This window comes from Apus apus, chromosome 1, assembly GCF_020740795.1.
Source record: "Apus apus isolate bApuApu2 chromosome 1, bApuApu2.pri.cur, whole genome shotgun sequence".
NCBI lineage: Eukaryota > Metazoa > Chordata > Aves > Apodiformes > Apodidae > Apus > Apus apus.
The window spans coordinates 74072802-74094393 of NC_067282.1; the positions used below are offsets into that span (position 1 = coordinate 74072802).

The window sequence follows — 21592 nt, forward strand, 5'->3', positions numbered from 1 at the left end:
AAAGAGATTAGAAAGCACTGAAACAAGCTCTAGGCAGACTGGTCACTAGAAAGATACCAACTATGTTTTTAAAATTTAAGATTTTCAGGACCTAAAACTTTGAGAACTAATGAATTTGCATCAAGAAGCAAACAAGAATCTTGTAAATTCTCTGTGTTTAAAAGCTCTTCTGCAGTAACACCAACAGGGAAGAGGCACTGAAAAATTCTGAAGGTGTGGTAAGGCCAAAGTGAGCTCAGGTAGAAAAAGGTCTTTAAAAGGGCTAAAATAAGTGGAAATGTTTTTCATTTGTTAATAACATCTGACTTCATTTATCTTTCTAACAGAAGGCAAAGTAAATTAATTAAAGCAAAAAGGGGGAGAGAGAGAGAGCAGTCCCTCAGAAAGGTCTTGTTTAGAGCATGCCACCACTCAGCTGTTGAGCATACTTTTCTGATCCCCCACAAAAGCATACTTTCACCTCTTTTGCCTGCAAAAAAATGATAGCAGGCTATTTCATGAGAAACACAAAAAGAAAAGTAGAGTAAATGGCTTTGGCAGCTGGTCTGTTACACACAGTTTATGGGCCTTCTGCTACTTCAAAAAGGGCAGCATGTCAGACAAAACAGAGTATTCTCATGGTGGGTGCATATTTTCCAGCCTGCCTAAGGCAACAAAAGCCCTAAGATGGTTCTGTGGAGTCCATGAGTAAAAGGCAGTCCTAACACAGGTTCTATGTGCTTCTCCTCCTTTAGAGAGCCAGCAAAAAGAAAAATGAAGTCTTAGAATCATAGAATGCTTAAGGCTGGAAGAGACCTTAAAGATCACCAGGCTTCAACCTCCCTGCTTTGAGCAGGGACACCTCACACTAGACCAGGCTGCACAAGCCTCATCCAACCTGGCCTTAAACACCTCTAGGGAGGGATCATCCACAACCTCCCTGGGCAACCTATTCCAGCATCTTACTACCTTCATGGTGAAGAATTTATTCCTGATGTCTAACCTAAATCTACCTTCTTTCAGTTTAAAACCATTGCCCCTTGTCCTGTCTCTGCCCTCTCTGGTGAAAAGCCCCTCCCCAGCTTTCCTGTAGCCTCTTCAGGTACTGGAAGGCCACTATAAAGTCCCCCCGGAGCCTTCTCTTCTCCAAGCTGAATAGCCCAAACTCTCTTAGCTTGTCAGAAAAGTAATCAGAAGTCAGAGAAGGTAATTACCTGTGAAATTAATTGTTCAGAGAGCAGTTGACTCTTTGCAGAAGCTGGGTCTCTCAGATCCTCACTGTACATTTCACCAACAATCAAAATGCTGAACTCAATCATCTGTTCAGTTTCAGGTGTCACTAGGTTCTCATTCTGCTTCTTTATTTCATTATTGATCTGGAAGGGAAGGAAGAGGGGAGAAAACAGGAGGTGATTTAATGCCTTTGTTTTGCCCTTTGTTTTTTTCCAATAAATAAAACCTTGTTACTCAGCACACACCAGATTCCTACCTATCCTGGATTTACTCCACATAAAAAGCATCCCTAGATATGTACGCATATCTAGAGACATGTAAAAAGACAGATGTGATGCCAAGGGACAGGGTTTAGTGGTGGACATGGCAGAGTTAGAGTAGTGGTTGGACTCTGTGATCTTGAAGGTCTTTTCCAACCAGAGTGATACTGTGATACTGTATACATATATGGTCTGCCATCTGCCAACAGCACTCTACAGTCCTAAGCTTGGGTCCTAACATCTTTCTTGTGTGGGCGTGGAACTTCTCCAGCTGCTGCAACCCTGGGGGCTTCTCTGGCTAATGATGGGGCAGAAAACCTGTGCTGTATGGACCAGAATACCTCGGGGCACTGTTGGTGGGCCACACTGACGGCCATGGATGTACTTAATGACACGTGAAAACTGCAGTCCAAAGCACAGCATGCTCACTTAAACCATCACCTTGCACTATAATGAGGTGCTTACGAAGCCTCAGGGACAGAGGATACAACTAATGAGGCAATCTATTAAGCAAGGATATTTTTTGAGAATTCTTTTATTGCAGATAATTCAGTTTTCCATGTGCACATTTTCTCTAGTGCGAGGCCATCTAGTTGACCTCAGCTACAAACAGAAATCCAGTTGTGTGATGTTTATGAGGCAATTTGAAGTGTGACTATGGCTAAACCAACAGCTCACTTGTGCCCAGTCAGCAATAGGCTGGTTTACCCAAAATTTACTCATTTATCACAAAGCTCCTAACTGTTCTTCCAGCTGCAAGACAAGTTACCTTTGCCAAGTTCTACATTTAGAACAACACCTTGTGTTGTGCAGCCTCAGAAAGTGAAAGATTCTCCCAGACAAATGATGGGCATTGGGAGATCTATGGGGACCTCTGCTGAGCTTTAGTGGTGGGCAGTTAGTCCAAGGAGCAGTGGCTGTGCAATGCATCAGGGAAGCTTACAGCTATCTTGGTTGCCACGGGCAGCAGTGAATCCTAAATTTAATCTAATTTGAACTAGAGCAACACAGGAAGAACACCTTCTGCTTAGTTCTTTAGTTTTTTACAACCAGCATAAATACAACTTGTAGTATATTAAAGGCATGAGAAAAAACAGATCTTGTTTCATGGTTTTCTTCTAAAACAAAAAAATCTGGATTTGTAGAGGAGAGGAGGGAAGGCTGGCTTAAGTTAACTCTAGCCAAACAGCCAAATGTATTTGCTGCATGTATTCCATGCAGTCATTATTATTTTGCCCGTTAAAAAGGAAAAAGAGAGCCAACAAAACAGACCTTTTCAGCAAAGCTGCAGTCTGTGTTAAGTAAGGTGCAGGAAATAGAAAAACTTTACTCCAAAAAGCTTAGATGCCACCAGTGAGCAACTTATACAGTGTTTCGGGACCCTCTAAAACTTTGTAGTTAAGTTCTCTGCCTCTCCCCACCACTTTTTGAGTAGGTAACTTTGTTAAGTACCAGAATGACTGGTACTTCAGGCTAGTTAGCATTTGAGAGGTACATAATTAGCATGCATGTATGTGCTGCCACTACATGGCTTTTTGCCACTCCATGTAGTTTGAATCATTTATGAGTCCCCCAAAACCAAAAGCACAGTCAACACATAAGCAAAGCAGATGATGAGCTTTGCTACCTCTTGTTGTAATCTGCAATGCATTTTGGCTGCTCGGAGCAATGATGAGGTGTGATGTAACTGTATGGAGTAAAAACACTGCAGCAGCAGCAATCTAATTTTGGTTTCTTTCTGATTTAGTGAGTGGTCCTATTGTCTGTTCAGGCAAAAACAACTTCAGGCAGTTTTGTTTCAGAAGAGAATAATGGCGTAACATGGGACCAAACCCCAAGTGTTCATGGTATATAAAATAAAGTCAGACCCTGAACTTGAGTCAGAAGCTGCCTGTTTCATATTCACTATTTATTCTTGGAAACACAATATCAGAACTCCACAGTCAGGCCTGAAAGCTCTAGAAGACAGTACAGTTTTTCCAGCTTTGTTTCATGGCTGTAATAGGTTACAGAACACTGCACAGTACCATAAATCAGCTTCTACTTATATGCAGCATGTGCAACTTTGTGAGCTTCTCAGCAAATTCAGTGGGAGTTTCACGTTTATGAGAAAACAAAAGCCAGCTGATTCATACCATGGCTTTGCAAAATCTTCTTCAGTCCTGTAGGCCCATGAATACTGCAGTTGGAATCTAGAGTTTGGGCTTAAATTTTAATCCAGAGGAGCTGTTTCCTGGAAGCAAAATACTTCCCTGGGACCTATGTGGTGGTCAGCACTTCAGAAAGCCAGCTCACTTTTACATAGACACTTTAAGTATTTGATGTCAGCTTCCCCATGCCAGGAGTTTTGATATCAAGGTAAAGTTGACTGTAAGGTGATGAAAAGTTCATCTATGTCAGAAGAGGAAAAGAAGCAGAGAATCAGAAGGAATCTTCAAGGCTATACAGGCCACCTCTCTGCTGTCCTACACAATTGGGCCACTTGGATGGTTGAAACACGAGTACAGCAATTTCACATGCATTTAACAGGTGTTTCCATAGGAATAATGATGCTCCACATTCCTCCTGAAGCTTACAAAAACCATAGGCATTCCCTGACTAGTCCTACATCACTAGCAGAATCCTCACCTGATAGCTCAACTGATCCATTCTCTCTCACTGTGGGGGAAGAGGCACTGCAAAGCCTCTGCAAATGAAAAATACCTACCCAGGAAATTATTTTAAAGCTTTCTACAATTCACATGCTGTTTTTATGAAATCTTAATTTGTGTTAACACACTATGCTAATAACACCACTAAGTACTTGGAAAAATTATTATTTAAGAAAGGCAACAGCCTGCTGAACCAAATGAAAAAAGCCACTCACAGTAGTGTCTTCATCTTCAATCTCAGGGACAGTACCACCCACAGGACTCTCAACAGCAACCTCATGAGGGGGAGGAACATTGGCAGCTGCATCTGAGTTTGAAAGAGAGCAGTATTCTTAGGTTTGGGTTTTTTTAATATACCCGTGTACTTGTAGGTTCACACAGAAGCAGTTCAGCAAGCATAAACCAACAATAAAATTTGATTTCTAGCCCCATCATCATGACAGAAATAACACAGGAAACACCTGAAGAACCTGAGGAAAAGTATCAAATGCACTTACCAAGGTAAAAAAACTAGCATTCTGTCTAAGCAGATGTATTTTGGGGAACATGAAGCTGGGTGCAGTAAAAAGTGCACAGAGCTAATTTCTTAAGTAGAACTTTCATGACTCATATAATAACAAAAAAATATCAGCATCTAACATGATCTCCAGATCATAAGCTGCACTATTCGGAAATGGAAAAATTCACAGCTCTTTCTCAAATCCAAACAACCATTGAATTTCTCAGTTTTCTAGTAATTCAGAATCAGCCTTGACACATGTTAGATGATAACTGACCTCTCAACGTGGTAACATCAGCATCTGAAGCTGGAGTTGGAGATCCAACACTGCTAAATAAAAAATAAAATCAGAAGTTTAAGTTGGACACGGTGAGGTAGATTTATGAGGTTTTGGTTTATCTGTGATTCTGCTGCCACACCAAAAAGCGTGTTTGCAGAAGAAATACATTGTGGAACTACTTTGCTGGTAACTTCATAAAAATTGGGCTTTGCAGTATTTCAGTGATCTTTTGCAACTTAGATATTGGGTCAGTTGCATCAGACAACACATCACGTGCCTCTCCAGCCTGCTAAACTCCTTATACTCCAACTGACTTGGCATCCCTCCCAAAAAACGTATTTTGCCTTCTAGCCATTCTGTAAAGGAAGCGAATGTGAAGAGCAGAAATAAAACACAAAGATAACCTGTAATATTCTATAAAATGCTCAGTTTTAAAAATACCCTACGATGTACTAGAACATCTTAACTGTACTTAAATTACTGCAAGAAAAGGGGTTATTTTCATCATGACTTTTACCCTGCTTATTTGGCGAACTTCAAAAGGCACCACTTTCCAAACCAAATCATTGCATTCACACACACAAAACAACTCTAGGCCAAACACCAAAAAGAAAAATATTTCAGATAAAAATCAGATTAAAACTGTCAGCCTGAAGAAAAACTAACAGCTTTGACATGGCTCTTACAGGAAATCCAATTTCCTTAGGGTCAATTCTGTAAGCCCCGAGCAACTGTCAAGTTGCCAAGAGTAGGAGACATGCTCTGACAGAAACAAGTCTTTCCTGAATGAAGGAAAAATTATTTTGGGGGTTTGTTTTATCTTTATTATATACAGCCTGATCTGTAAGATTTGAAATGTAAGTGCTGGAGAGAAACTGAACTTCAGAAGGCCATGGAATTTCATTGCATTGAGATACTTCTGTCACTCTTCATAGAACTCCTTTTTTTTTTGGTAGCCATATGTGTGCCATAAAATAAGCATTGCAGCAAGGAGACCTCACTGTAATATAGAGAAGCACTGATACTATGTGAACCACGGTTCCTAGCCTTGCCAGCTTTGATTTTTGACTCATATACTAGATTACTGGTCTTGCAGTTCTGTTTGAGTCCTCAAGCAAAGCTCCAGTCAAGTTGATGGATACTTTGCCTCCATCAGGATGTATTAATCAGTCTCTCTCTCACTCCAAAACCCAAAGGCTTCCATCACCACCCAGACAACCAGATCCAAAGTTACCATACTAAAGATACCAGGGCAACAAGCATGTGATCAAACATATGATAGTTTCACGGAATTAACATCTCAAACTCTATTCCTCCCCCTGCCTCTCACAGAGACATAACACTCACCAATAAACAAGACCTGAAGAGAAATCTGATTCATTTTCTATTCAAGCCAAGAATCTTTGCACCCATCCTTTCCCCAGAGGCACAGGCTAGTCCTGTGCATAATGATTAACTACACAAAAATAAAGTACGTTCAGGGAATGTTAAACTGACAGGGCAAGATTTATATAACAATTATATCAATAAAAATAAAATAATCTGCAGATGAATTAAGCATAAAATACTTATGCAAGGTCTTTAACATAACTTTTGTGCATTTTCTTGAACAACTAAAGCTGAAGAGCTCTAAGCAAGCTTTGAAATGTACAGTTATTTGTGTCTGCTTCCATCTCGTGGACATTGGTACCTGTTTTCAGCTAGCACAGCATAATGTAATTCCTTACGGATTCTACAAAGACCTCAGTAAATCTTGGAATTATTTCCAAGACTGGAAAGCCAAATTTTACTAGTGGGTATAATTTAGACAAGATATCCTCTCTTATCGTCTCTGTCATTGCCATCAGATGTATAAAGAGTAACAAGTAACTCATACAAAAAACATCAACTTTCTTCTAAAAACAAAACAAAACAAAACAATCCCACATTAAAATTATTTACATTTTCTTAAGAATGCTTATTCTGTTTTAGAGGAATTTTGTTCCCTTACACATTTGTCATCGTAGAACTGAAATAAAAACTATTGCTTAATTATTAAGTATTAAATTACATCTATACAACAGCTTCACCAAATTACAGCATCAATAGATAAAACATTTTCATTCATCATATTTCATGATGGTATGTTCAGAAACAAATACAATTCTACTTTTCAGGAGAGGTGAAATAACCTGGGACTGTTTAGGGTTACTATGGTCAGAATAAAAAACCAATACAAAATTATGTGCAGTGAAGCAACTCTCCTACAGGGCTTGTAACCTTCAGTTCAGCTGAATGGCTCAAACCCATTTAGAAACATTAGCTAAGCCTTGTGTCAACCCCCTTTTCTTGAGAAGTGGACAGCAAGAAATGTAATTTGCTTTGGTAATTTAGGCTCTGAGCTCAGCCTGAGACTCATAAGACTCAATCCAGCTGCCCAGGGATTGGTACCCAGTATACTTTGAGGGGCCTCTAAGCACTCCTGACCTCCAGCTGCTGCCCCAGGAGGCACCAGCTGCCCACAGATCTCACATCATCCCTGCCAGCCTTCTGCAGATGTGTGCTGTAGCCTAGGACATCTCAAAAGGACATAAAAGGCTATCTGACCAAATGAATGGTGGACCCAATTTTTGGTGGGTTAGCCTTGCCTAAGGGCCAAAGGCCCACCCAGCTGCTCTCTCACTCCTTCTCAATGAGACAGGGGAGAAAAGAAGTTTAAAAAGTTCATGGGCCAAGATAAAGACAGGAAGATTGCTTACCAAGTACTTCCATGGGCAAAACAGACTCACCCTGGGGAAAAGTAGTTTATTGCAGATATGGCTAGTGAGAAACAAACATTAAAACACCACCTTTTCTTCATCCCTTCCCAGCCTTCCCAGGCTGAACATCACTTGTGACTCTTCTACCTGGGCAGGGCTCTGTTGGAGCCAGCTGGAACCAGCTGTGCCCTTCTCAGGGCAGCCTGGGCCGCTCTGCACAGGGCCCACCCCACAGGCCCCCCAGTAGCACCTGGGCACCTGCACCCAGTACTGCAAGAACAATTTTAACTGTGTTGCTTGAGTTTTTAAAAGAAAAATCCTCAAAGTAGACAAGAAAACCCATGGAGAATGCTATGGTATGGTATCATTCACCCTGTCAAAAAAAGCGTAGTGTGCAAGTGGAAAAGCCTAAATTTAGTTTTCTAGAGTACTACATCTAGATGGGATTATTATTATTAGTTATAGATGTTAAAAATAAAGTCTTCCAGTTTCTCAAGGGCCCCAGAGCACTCTCACCATGTCAAATGAGTGGCAGCCCTCCATCTGACAGGGCATTTTGGCTAGTCACACCAACTCACTTGGTGGGTTAACCCCATGGCAGCAACCACAGACCAAACAGAGCTACAGGACGACCAAAAGAGTGCTGAAATGCAGGGTGAGAATAAGGCCACTGACATTTAGAGGACAGCAAAACCATCACTTTAAGTGGTACCCAGGCCTGCCAAGGCTGGGTATTATTCTTTTATCTTTTGAGATAAGTATCTTTTAAAAACCAGGTAGCCCCCTGGTACCGGCTTGCGACAAGCACCCAAGAGCTAACCCATTTTCTGACAAAATTCTGGCTCACAGCTGGCTGAAAATTAAAAGCCAGGGGCTTAAATAACACCTAGTAAAATCCTAATCAATCTAACCAAGCAAGACCAGTCAAGTAGCAAATTCATTAAAATTGACATTTTCCACTTTCTCTCAGGAGAATAAATACGGTTTTAAGAAACTGTGCTACGGCCAACCTCACTTTATTCACATTGTTTTTTCATTGCTTTACCAGAACAGTAAGGTTTGCTTTCTTTCAGCATCCATTTCTCATTCCTTTCTACTTCCCCTTAATGTTTTAATTTTTCAAATGCCTGCTTTATTAATCCCCTAAAAAAGCAGCAACAGCACTAGGTATCTCTAAGGGAGCCACTCATAATGCACATGACAATACTGCATATGCATATACTGATTTGTTTGAGCACATTCTTCTTCAAGGTAAACACAGATTCAAATTCTACCTCAGTATTAACTTGGGGCCCAGGCTTTATTTTTAACTATACCTACACAAGCTACTCACTCCAGGTGGAGGGACTATATTCCAGCAAGAGCTTATTGTGAATCTGAGACACATACACATGAAATGCAATTTCTATTGTCCTACCTGCATGAGAGATGCCCTGGACCACCTTGGCTGAGCAGTAAGCAAAATATAAAAACATACACATGTGTATGGAGAGGCAGGAAGGAACATGTATAAGCAGATGTCTAAGCAGCAGAAAGAACAACACTGCACTGTGTTTCCTTGGCAGAAACAACTGGTTTCAGATCACAGAGCTCTGTTAGACACCCAGATCTAGGCAGGTGTAAAACAGGACACTTAAGGGCCCTCAGAAGTTGATCTGAAGCAAACAGTGCTTACTGTTTGCAGCCTATACCTATTAATGCAGCAAACACATCTCACAAACACAGCCTATACTCCCTACAGTAAGTACTTCCATATGACATGAGTCATGTCAGGAAAAGACTCAATAGGTTCCAGGCCACCAAAGCACAGAGCGCCCCATTGACTCACAGGCAAGTATAGAGCATAAACAAGTTCTTTATGTGCAACCATACTGTGTTATGAAGGAGAAATACCAGTCTGGACCTGTCAAATGGGGCACTGACACCGCCCCATGAAATGTTGTCAAGGTTTTTGTTACATTTTTCTCTACATTACTCCTAAAGGTTTAACACAAACTCAACTCTTTGGATGAAGAAAGTAACATCTTCAGATTCGTACTACATGTTCTGGATATCTACCAGTTTGTTTATCAATTTGTATGTCTAATATGCTATCTCAACCACTTATTTTTCTTACAAATTATTCTCTTGATTCTCATATTGCATAAAAGTAAAAACATTTTATAGTCTGATTTTCTCCTTTTTAAATATTTTAATCATGTGTCCTTGAACCAAGCAATATTTGACTTCGGGAGTATAGAATGCAAGACTGACCTTTGTATTCAGATTCTTCTCCTTTTTAATTGTACTTGCATCTATCTTAATTTTCATTTAGGTAGTTCTTGAATTTTGACTTCTTTTGGTTTTAAAGGACCTTTAAAGGACGGACCTTTCATATTAGCTACCTTATAAGCAGGAAGCAGAAAAGAAAATATACAAGTGAAGAGGAGCAGTGTGGAAGTCTTCACATGGGGTAAAGCTGTGCAGATGCTCAAAAATTTCTGAAAAGAGTAATATTGTTGCCAAGTCCACATGTAGATAGTAAAGGAGCTCAGGTATGTTTCTACTTCACTGCAGGAGGAACTGCTGAACTGTTTAAATTATCCCAGCACAGAAGACATTTTCTTTCATGAAGTACATTTGGATAAACAGTACAAAATGTGAGCTGCTACATCATCAACCATTGCTGCCACCACTAAAATAATCTGGATCCTAAAACTGACAATATATTTCAAAGCAGAGAACGTGGACAGAGCAAAGAGGGTCCAGACATGACTTACTGTAACTCATTTCAGCAAGTCCAGGATCAGCAAGCATCATGCTGAAAGGACACATGCTTCTCTTTATGTTATTTGACATTAATAGCCACTTTCAAATAAGTGAAAAAGTAGTGCATTATATTCATCACATACTCGCTTTACCTTTTCTTCGGTACGTTACTGTGCATACAGCATTGAAGCAAGGCTCTGACACAAAAGCTATAATTTTCTATTACAGCAATTTTGTGCTACTCCTTTGCCTTCAGTGGATCCTCCAGATCTTGCTTTTGGCCTCTCTCCCAGAAATTAGACAAAACAACTGTCCTATTGTCATCAGACATACTCCAGAATAAAGAGAGCAAAATTCATTTTGTGGAGTCCCAATAATCCAGAGAATAATGGAATTATTCAAAGACTTTAGCTGATGTCATTCTACCCCACTTCCTACTGGGTCAAAACTCCACAAAGTCCACTGGGCTGCTCTCTACACATCTGGACTATGTCCCATATATTACTTTTCCTTTGAGGTTTTCTCCTCAGTGGTACTTAGTTTAATCCTGTTCCTTAGAAGGACAGGCTAGCTGAGCGTTTAACCCACATGAACGGAGGCACCAGCCTTACGGGAACAAACTTTCATCCTGCTGTTACGCAATCGACAGTAATGCTGGTGTTAGTGAGTTATTCTGGGAAGTAAATTACACAAGGCACAAACAACCTTTCTGTAGCCTACACTGACACTATCCTCACATTTAACTAGCTGAAACCAGCTTTTTCCAGGTAGACAGACACACAGTATTGACATTTAGGTATGATTACAAGAGGCATTCCATTATTTTAATCACGGCTTCAATCCTACAGCTGTTTATAGCTGTCAGAACAGTTCTGCTTTAATCTAGAAAGGCAGCGTAGTTAAAATGACTAACAGATATACTGTCTCTCTTCTGTTCCAGATCAGCCTCAAATTAAGGAAATGAACCCTCAATCATTTCACACAAAAACAGATAGGCCAAAGCTCATAAAAAGAAAACACTCTCTTAGCTTCTTGTGCCTGTGCTATGCTGTAGAAAATGAACCAACTGCCAAAATTCCTATGTTCTTATCAGGGGGAAAACAAACTGAGAAATACCACCCCTGGAAATACTTAAAAGACATGCAGATGTGGTGCTTAGGGTCATGGTTTAGTGGTGGACTTGGCAGCTAACAGTTGGACTTGATGATCTTGAACATCTTTTCCAAACAAAATGATTCTGTGATTTATATGCCTCATGCTAGGCCTCCAAACTGAAATTACTGTTTCTGCACAGCCATTAGAGAAACTGCAGTTCCCCAGAGGACAAGTCAGAGCCCCTTTGCTAGACCCCTACTCTGAGGCATCCTATGGAGCAACCTGTCCTTGCCTGGCAATGTGGGAGCCTCACCTGAACATCTCAGCCTAAATAATAGATACCTAAAGCTGGTGCTTTTGGATTTTCCCACCTTCCCTTGAGGCATGAGGCCAGGTCAATTCCCTTTTCTGACACAGATGACACAGCCAAGTGGCAATACAGCCACAATCAAATAATTGCATTTCCCTGCACAGGACCAGCCTCTGTCTGCACATGTGAGTCAGCAGGTGACCACAGCACTGCCCTGGAAAGGGCAGCAGCGCCCTCACATCTCCTCCTGTGCAGGAGAAACCTGACACTGGATTTTCCTCACTGTGCATAAGGACTGGGGGTGAGCCTAGTTTAGGTCTGTACTCCAGTTTCTACAGGACATTGTTCAAAGGTCTTAATTTCATTCTGATGTGTACCGAGAAGTCTAGTGTATTTTTTCAGGAAATAGTCATGTTGGCTGTTGACAATACTGAGATGGCTCATTCACTCCTATATGATGGAGAATGTCTAAAGTTAGATGAAACAACTTCTGCCCATGACAGTCAACATTTTTTTATCACCCTGGCTTACAAATTTCACTTCTTAAACCGTGTAGTGCAGAGATGACCAGGACACTCTTAGAATAAGGGTTTGGGGTTTAATTTTGCCAGAATAAAGTCTAATAATTTATTCCTGGTGCTTCCTTATGCAGAGCAGATGTACCTGTTTCTAATCTCACCACTTCAGTCTTGTATTGCTCTTTTTATGCAATGGAACACTGCCATATTCAAGCACAAGGCAAACAAAAGGAAAAGCCATAGTAAAACCAGTTTAAACTGACAGCGGTAACAGAGATCCCATCCTAAAACCATGAACAATCTGAAGTAATATTTACTGGGATAAAAGCAATGTATTTTTGAGATGGATGCAATAGAGCCTCACAGTGAACCGAGTTGAGTAAAGCTTGCCAACTGTCTACGGAAGTGCCTTTAATGCCTGTCACAAAGAATTTGATAAGATGGCTTTTGTAAGAGCATAACATTAACCACTCTGATCCACCTTTCAATCAATTGTTGGGCTTTTTGCATTGTTAGGTTGTTTAGCATGTAGGAACTCCAGATTAGTGTTCATTCTAATCTATCTCCACATTTTCTAGATTTCCTGAATGATCACAGAGAGATACAGTAGGTTTTCAAACTCAAACTTCTTCAGAATGATTAATTTTTTCAGTCTTCAGCACTCAAGATGAGATAACTGTACTTCTGAATTCACATTTTCTGATAGATAAGACGTGGTTCCACTAACGTAAAGTGCCAGTCCAGAGAATTATGCTATAAGAAAGAATTGGATCCACAAAGTTTACAAGGACAAGATTTTTCTATCATTATTATTTATATTCTCATATTGAGAAGAAAGGTATATAAAAGTTTGGTCAATGTTGCATTCTCAATAGAGAGCTGAACAGATGTAATCTACCTAGTTCACCTGGAGGCCTCAGGGACTGTTCATGTCAGACAAGTGTTCAACAGGACAGAGAGAAACCAAACTCTTAGGAATAAATTTTGCCCTTACCATCTCATGTTATAAATTTTAATATAGAATGGTATGGTTATGAAATCATTAGAAGAATACCTCATTTGGGAAGTTGAGGGTTTTTTTTAAAAGTCTGTTAAATGATTACTCCTCCCAGTAAATTAATTACTCATACTTATCATAGCTTTATATGGCCAGTTAAGCAGGGAACTGAACCTGCCAATTTTTCAGATGAGTTCAGCACTAGGTTGTTTGGCTTTGAATTATTCTAAAAATAACTGCTCAGATTAAGTTTGGAGTAGGAATGGAGTAACAATAACTTGAACTGTTTTTTCTTTTAGCTCAGGAAAGAAATGAAAACAACAGGTCAGATTGCTTTGGTAAAAAGAAGCCACAATTCAGACTAGTTTTCATTTTCATTGCCTTGTTACGTGTGAGGAGCCCATGCAGCCAATTCCCTTGTAACTGCTTTTCAAACGTATTTCTCAAAAGTTTTTTTAAAAAGCATTTCGAAAACACTCCACTTTTATGCTATTTGTAATGGTGGCCAGGACCACCTTAAAGCCTTTGGGAAAGCTTTGCAGGATAAATGGAATGCTAACACAAGTAACTATGGACATATCTCTTTCCCAAAATAGATTTCCCCCACTAAACCTCTTCAGGTAAATAGTCTGCATCTGTACCTTACAGCCTACAAAGTAATGACATTCTTAAGCAAAAGTACAAGCCCCAGATTGGCTGAGATATTTTGGGCATGCCAAGCATGCCAGGACAGAGGTTCACATGCAAGAACTGCAGGATTTCTGCACCGCATTTTTTTATACTCCTTTTTGAACAAAGGTGGATTTTGTTAATCTGCAATGCACAAATCAACTCCAGTAGCAGCAAGAACTGGAAAAAGGACTGATCACAAGACTTTAAAAAGGGAAAATTACTTACCCACATGACCAATCAGTGCAGGAGCTGACAATAAAAAGAAAGAAAAGGTTATAAAATGCCACAGCTCAGCCCTGCTGTTATCTCAGGACAGAATAAAATGACAAGGCAAACAGAGGTACTCACCTGCCCATTGCTTCCTTTATATAGGACAGTTTCTGGAAAACAAACAAACAAACTCTAGGTATATTTTAATATCATAAGGTGAAAGGAATTCAAATGTAGTTTGTACCACTTTGTTTCCTCCTCTGTGCCAAAAGAATTCTCTTTTGTGTGTTCTGTCTTCATTTGTTAAGTTCCAGATTTATTAGCAAAGTCATTGCTGAAAAGAAAGTGGGTCCTATATTTGCAGAATACAACTGAAACACAACAACAGATGCTGTAAAGAGCACTGGGTTTGTCAGAAGATGCTCTGCATTTCTACATTTTCCTGCATTGTTCTCCAGAAACAATATTCTCTCACCTTAGAGGAGGCTAGCAGTAAGATCTGTTCAAGGAAGAGGTATAAAGAAATGCAATATTTCTTCTACTACTTGTCAATAGACTTAAAGTTATCTTTTTGACAGTACAATTACAGCCTAATATAACATAGTAGGATTTATCTGATGACTTTGTTTATGGTATACAAGTGACAGGGATGACATCTTTTCATTTACTGGTATATAAAAACTAAGGCAAGGCTACACAGTTCACAGTTTTTCATCAAAATTCTCATAGTATTGGCACCATTGGTTTTAGAGAGGAGTCACAGGAGTTTCTGTGAGGAATCCCCACGAGAAGTGTTGGGGATCCTGAGCAGTTTGCAGCATGACAACTGTTGAGAAATAATGCTGCGTACCAAAGTGAACATCATATAAAATATTTATAGAGGATTACTGTCCAGGCACAAAATTTTTATTTCTCTCTGGTTTGGAGAAACAGAGATTGTTCTTTAATTTGTTTATTGGGCTGGCTTTCTTTATATAATCCATACATATATATATTTTGCAGTAAAAAACTCAACCCAAAGCGGATCAACTCAAACATCTACTTTGAAGTTAAATTACAATAAACTTATCATATAGTATTTTTCACTATGAAAATTTATCAGTAAACACCCATATGTATTTAATAACTTAAGGACTGACACTCTAAGCTATCCTGGTGATTCTTTTTGTGAAAGAGGAGGGAAAAGGCAAAAGATTATTTTAACAGGTTAGCCTGCTCATTCTCGTCACTTGTGAAGACCTGAAGTCTAGAAGTTTCATTTTTATTGATTCAAAACCACCCCAATTACTACCTTTCTTTTCTTTCCAGGACATCCATAGACAGTGGAATCACAGGTAGAATGGCAGGCTAATTTCAGTCATTTTGCTTTTAATTATGTACTTTGCCACCCTTTATTGGACAAGTCCATTAAATTAAGTATTTGGAGATACTTCATTATGAAAAATTAAAACACAGTAACACCAGTTAAGTGACAAACCAAGAAACTAGCATGACTGGGTAGTCTAACAGTGGAAAGCCTAACTCAGGGCCAATAAACCTGTACTGGACTTTGGGTATTTTCTTAAGATGTCATTACACAGCTCCACACAGTGCTTGTACTCAGCTTTAGTGTCCTGGAATCTGCATGGAAGATAGAAATTGACTTCTACTCTGCAAGTTTTTTTAAAGTTATATGTAAGTAGTAGCCCTTTCAGTAAAATGTGTTGGTTCATTAGAAGAAGAGACTTTTTTCCATAGTCAGTCAGTCAAGGCAGTTTATAGGCGCTATTAAAAACAAACCTAGTTATTAGGGGCCTCACACATGTTTTTAATACCACCTGATAGTTCCTTCCCAGCAGTTTTACTCATTAGTCCACAAAGGCCATTGACAGCAGAGGTCAGTACAGTCCTCATAATTTCATAGAGCCAGGGCAATAAAGCTGGTGAAGGGTCTAGAGAACAAATCATACAAGGAGCAGCTGAGGGAACTGGGGATGTTTAGTTTGAAGAAGAGGAGGCTGAGGGGAGACCTCATCACCCTCTGCAGCTACCTGAAGGGAGGTTGTAGGGAGGTGCACGTTGGTCTTTTTTTCACAAGTAAAATAACGACAGGACCAGAGGAAGTTGCAGCAGGGGAGGTTTAGATTGGATATTAGGAAGAATTTCAATACTGAAAGAGTGATCAGGTACTGGATCAGGCTGCCCAGGGAGGTGGTGGAGTCACCATCCTTGGAGGTATTCAAGAAATGTGTAGATGTGGCACTTCAGGGCAGGCTCTAGTGGCCAAGGTTGTAGGGCTTTTTGTGGTTGTTTTTTGGTGGAGTGTGTGTAGCTGTTTGCATTTGAGATTGTTTGTTTTGTTTTGTTTTTTTTGTGCTGATGGTTGCACTTGGTGATCTCAGAGATCCTTTCCAACCATGCTGATTCTGTGTGAAACAGACAACCCAGTGAGGGGTGCCTTGTCCAAATCTCTGTAGCCTGAGGAGCTGGTGACACCCAGCTTTCCTTAGCCTCTTAACTGTCTAATTGGCATTCCAGTCTGGAGTGTGGGCAAGAACTGACATATTTTGATTTAATGGCAAACAGGCACCTTTTCCCCCTAATCAGAAGCTAAGGGCCGTAGAGTTCTAATACTGGCTTGGTTTCTCATTTAGTTCAAAATAGCCTTTGCCACTCTCTGGCTCAGCTCTTTCATTAACAAGACAGAGTTATAAACATACCTACCAAACAAGCATCTGCATGGATTAATTAACATCCTTACCCTTTGAATACTTGAAGTCGTTTATAAATAGTTCTACACAGCAGCAACAACCACACCAAAACTCTAGGGGACAGCCCTTACTCAGTGAAGCTACCTCTGACAGATACTTTGTATGGAATCAGTTGTCTCGAAGTGAGACCATCATAATATACCAATTCTTCTAAAGCTGGAAGCTGAGTTTTGTGTCAGTTGCACTAGTGCTTCTCTTCCTCCACAGACCACAGCTAGTTTTACATAATGCAAAATAATCACAAATTAATATAAGTCCACAGAGTTAAATACAGGCTATCACAATATCACAAATCACATATAGTACTGACTGGACGGTTGAGCTTCTGCCAACTCATGAACTTGCAGAAAAGCAGTTACACAGGATATTCTTGTCTGATCCTGAGACACAATCATTACGCACAGAAGACAAATTACCTCGGAGGTAATTCCAGGCATGAGAAAAAGGTGGAGGAAATGTCAAGGAGATCTTAAATAATCTCATATTAGTTTAATCCCATCTGTGCAGGATTGTACAAGGCACATTTGATTTAACTCACCTGTACATTTCATTTCCAACAGGAAAGTCATACCAAGAAACAATTCTCTCCCTGCCTGTCCTGATTCCCCACCTCAGTATGTGGCAGAACACACTCTCACGAAGGCAAGGCCAAAGCACTAGAGGGAATCCAAGGAGATGGATGACAATGTCCAGAACTGAAGCTGGAGGGAAAGGCCAGGACTGAGAACAGTGCTGAGGCACAGCCCTGACAGGTAAAATGAAAATATGGTCTACAGTGAACAAGAGGAGAGACAGCAAGAAAAACTTAGTGGAAGAGAAATTGGTTTAGTCATGTTCAAGTTGAAATGAAGGCTGGAGATCCATGGTAAGGGGTCAGAAACAAGCTAAAGGGCCACTTGTTGAGTAGAAATTAGTTCCACAGCAAAGGTGAACTCTCAACATAGAAGTGATTCTTCAGCACCTGACAGGCAGTGCTGTCAAGGTGAAAAACAGGGGAAATAAGGAAGAACTACAGATTTGCAGGAGCTGATCAGGCATGAATGATGAGGATGAAATTTCGGGTTTAAGCACTGTCTGGAAAGAAATGAACACAGGCTTCATGGATGACAGTTTCTGTGCTGTGCCAGGTGTCTAAGAGAGACTGAAAAGGGAGACTTAGGCTGGAACTGGAGGAGAATGACCACAGGGAGAATTAACACAGAAAGAGCTTAAGAGGTGAAAGGGAGATGAGACAAGATTTCGAGAAGCAACTGCAGTTAATCAACCTATTTGCATATATGCGGTAAAGGTTTGGGGTTTTTTCTTTTTAAGTTAGAGGAGGTTAAAACTTGCAGTGCAGAAAGAGCCAAAGACAACAGGAGAATAGTAAGTGTGGGATAAGAAAGAGGATGAAGGAAATCTGAAAGAATGGCTCAAAGGAGGGCAACAGAAGGTTATTTTTTTGCATCCAGAAGGGAAGTTGATGGGTGTGGAAGCGCAGGCAAGATCTGCTTTTTTTCCAGATTTAGAAGGACCTGGAGATGTTTTATGCAAAGAAAAAAATGTTAACTTATCTAAATCAGCAATCAAAAAGATACTGTAAATTGTGATAAGGACATTTGGTTAAAGAGAGAAAGACAATAGTTGGCAAAGAAGATCACAGAACAGGAAGAGAAGAGAGACCAAAAGAGGTCTTTCTGCCTCAGAAACCTCAGGAAGAAAAATTCATCTTCATGAGGTGGCCATAAACTACAGAGCTGAGAGTAAGTGATTACAAGTGACCCAGACCAGTGGGTTGCTACATGCTGCCATTGATCATAGCTCAGAATTCAAAGTCTCATTTTATACCTTGCTTATTGCCCATTTCAGCACACTAAAGAAGTGGGGTTTTATGCTACCCATTAAGGCATCCTAAAACAGGATTGCCTTCTGCCCCTTTTAATTCTAGTCTCCCTCATTGAGTAGTTAATCTGTGCTCTTAACACATTGAAACAGATAGAGCTACTGATGAGCTGAGAAGTCAATACTGAACATAAGTATAATTGAGTCAACACCATTGCAGGTTTTGTTTCTTGGCCCAGGAGCTTTTTGACTTGACTTAGTAAGTGAGTAGCTCCTGACACTGTTTTGGGGATCCCTGTGCAGACTTTCTACCTTTTGGTTCTCAGACAAAGCTATACTACAAACTCCTTTCCAGCCCTCAGTTTAACTCTTGGCTCTAATGACCAAAATCACGTTGTCACGTCACATTTGCCCAACACTGTTCAGATGTTTAGTTACATACATGGGGCTGTGTACATGAGCCCTCAGCAGGTATAGCTGAATATATGCCCAGTGACTTAAGTTACTTGACCTCCCTTAATTCTTCATTTCCCACAACAGCTTTGTCAACATGCCTTGGTGCTGTAGATTATCATCAGATCTAAAAGGAACAGCAACTCATTAAAACTTCACTTTCCCAAATTTGATTGAAGTTTGGAGAAATAGAGAATGGGACAGGTAATCTGCCAAAAAGGAGAGATTTGCTCTATTATGTGCCAAATTTAAAATGTGGGATGCAGGCAGAACTTTATGATGGGAGCACTGCAGCACTGTGCTTTAAGCTGCATCTTGCTATGGTGTCAGGAAGGGGATTCTGCTTGTGTTGGACAGCTAAGAATGTGCCTCCCTCCAACTTTCACTAGAGTCTCTAATCAAAACCTGAATTTACAGTAAAACTGTAAAACAAAATAAAATTTTGTAAAATTGTAACTCAAAGTTTAAAAATTTGGTTAATTAAACAATGGCCCCAAATTAACTGACCAACAGAACAATGATGAACTCATACAAACTGATGGGCCTCTTTGCTTGCTTTAAGCACTTTCATGAAGAGAAAGGTCACAACAATTACCTCAGCTCCTCATGACTTAACTGGATGTGTGGCAGTTAAACTGATATGTATGACAAGCAGAAGTTTAGGTGCTCTCCATCCATCAAGGAATATTATCAGACCTATTTCAAGATATCCACTGCACTAATCATTCAGACAGACTACCTCCTGGAACTCTTTGTGGTGGCAGGTACTGCTGAGCTGTGCTTCATCACCACACAGGAAGAAGTTCTATGCAGAGAGTAACAGGGGTTAAGCAGCAGGCATGGCCCTGACTTGTGTCTCTTGTTTCAGCAGGAAGCTACATCTTCACCATTATCTACATTTCTCCTGCTTGCTTAAGTCTTTTTTTGCCTCTTTTGGAATTAACGACTCCAAGACTGAAACAAATAACAAATGGCCAAAAGCTGGGGATTCATAGAGTTGGGACATACCAGCAGGAACTTGGCAGCTACACAGCAATACTGGATGCATTCTGCATCTCAAGTGTCACTTTCTTTCTTCCCCTGGGTCTATGCACACAGCAGTCCATCTACTTATTTTGCTGAAAAAAATATATTCTGTTTGATACACACGAGTGTACATTAGCTTCAGAACTCACTGGGAATCAAAAAGGTATTAATCAAGAGTGTGTGAAATTGTTGAAAGTAATAATCCAAGAATACCACCAACACATGCTGGGTGAATGGAATGAATGAGTTCATTCTATATAATACAAGTTATACTCCACTTGAACTACAGCTACACAGTAAGGAACACAACCAGAGTTAATATATATGAGGAAATATACTGCAAGCAAAACTTCCCTTTGGATTAGAATTACCTTCTCCTTTTCCATTTCTGCCAAGACGTGAAAAGAGACGGAGGAATAATCCCACACTTTGTAAATCTACTTAATACCCAAACAAAGTAGTTAGGTTAGTATTCATCCTGTGTAAATCACTTTACAGAAAGTAAAATGAAAGAATTTGGGGGAGGGGAAGAATACTTAAAATAATGTTTTGTGGTTGGCAAAAATCTGTTCATTTGCTCCTTCTGAAAATCTGGTAGGTGATTTGCTTTAAGAAGCTGATGAAAACTTAGTACATGCATTATATGTTACTGTATAGCATGCATACATATACACATGCCTACAGACAATCATACAGGCCTCAATTCTCCGAGACAACATACAGCACATAGCTTGCTCATTGAAGAGCAGAAAAAACATCACCTTCTGAGGCACAGCTTCCCTAACAGTAGAAGTCATCTGATGGCAGAAGAGCAAACTCCAGCTATGTCTGCCTTCCCCTCCAACAAATTGGTCAAGTTTTTTTAATAGAATATTAGAGACTGAAAAACGTTTTTCCAGAAGAAAAAAGTATGATAGCTGGGAGCAGAACTGGTCCAAGCTGCAGCTTATACCCAGTAAGAAAGTGTGTTGAAAGCAAGAGAAATAGAATTTTTCTTTACATTAAACCATGTAAAGAACCAACCTATGCTGGAGCAGACATTGCAACATCTGTAGGTATGTGACAGTGATTACCCAGGACTAGGGGAAAAGGTAAGAAATAAAACCAGGAAGGAGGGCTAATAATGTGTAATTTAACTACACTGCTCAAAAGAGAAATTCGACACTACAACAAAAATATCATGAAAGCAATAATTTTTCTTAATTATTGTTTGTTGACAGCAAACTCTGCAGGCTTATTTTGCCAAGTTTTCAGATATGCTGAACTCCTCAGAGAGAGAGAGATGGAAACTTCATGGCACGCAGCACTTCTAAAAATTTAATTTCATGTTGCCATCTACCAAAAAGTAATAC

The 21592-nt window shown here is 39.9% G+C and overlaps 1 protein-coding gene across 1 annotated transcript in view; it reads right to left on the reverse strand.

Moving 5' to 3' along the window:
• IMPG2 (interphotoreceptor matrix proteoglycan 2) overlaps positions 1 to 21592 on the reverse strand; it is a 55345-nt gene that overhangs the window by 21676 nt on the left and 12077 nt on the right. Inside the window, exons 4-8 of the mRNA XM_051622189.1 lie at positions 14329 to 14360; positions 14206 to 14229; positions 4900 to 4949; positions 4339 to 4430; positions 1194 to 1355 (exon numbers count right to left, since the gene is read on the reverse strand). Of these exons, the coding sequence (XP_051478149.1) occupies positions 1194 to 1355; positions 4339 to 4430; positions 4900 to 4949; positions 14206 to 14229; positions 14329 to 14360 (360 nt within the window). The remainder of the gene's footprint in view (positions 1 to 1193; positions 1356 to 4338; positions 4431 to 4899; positions 4950 to 14205; positions 14230 to 14328; positions 14361 to 21592) is intronic.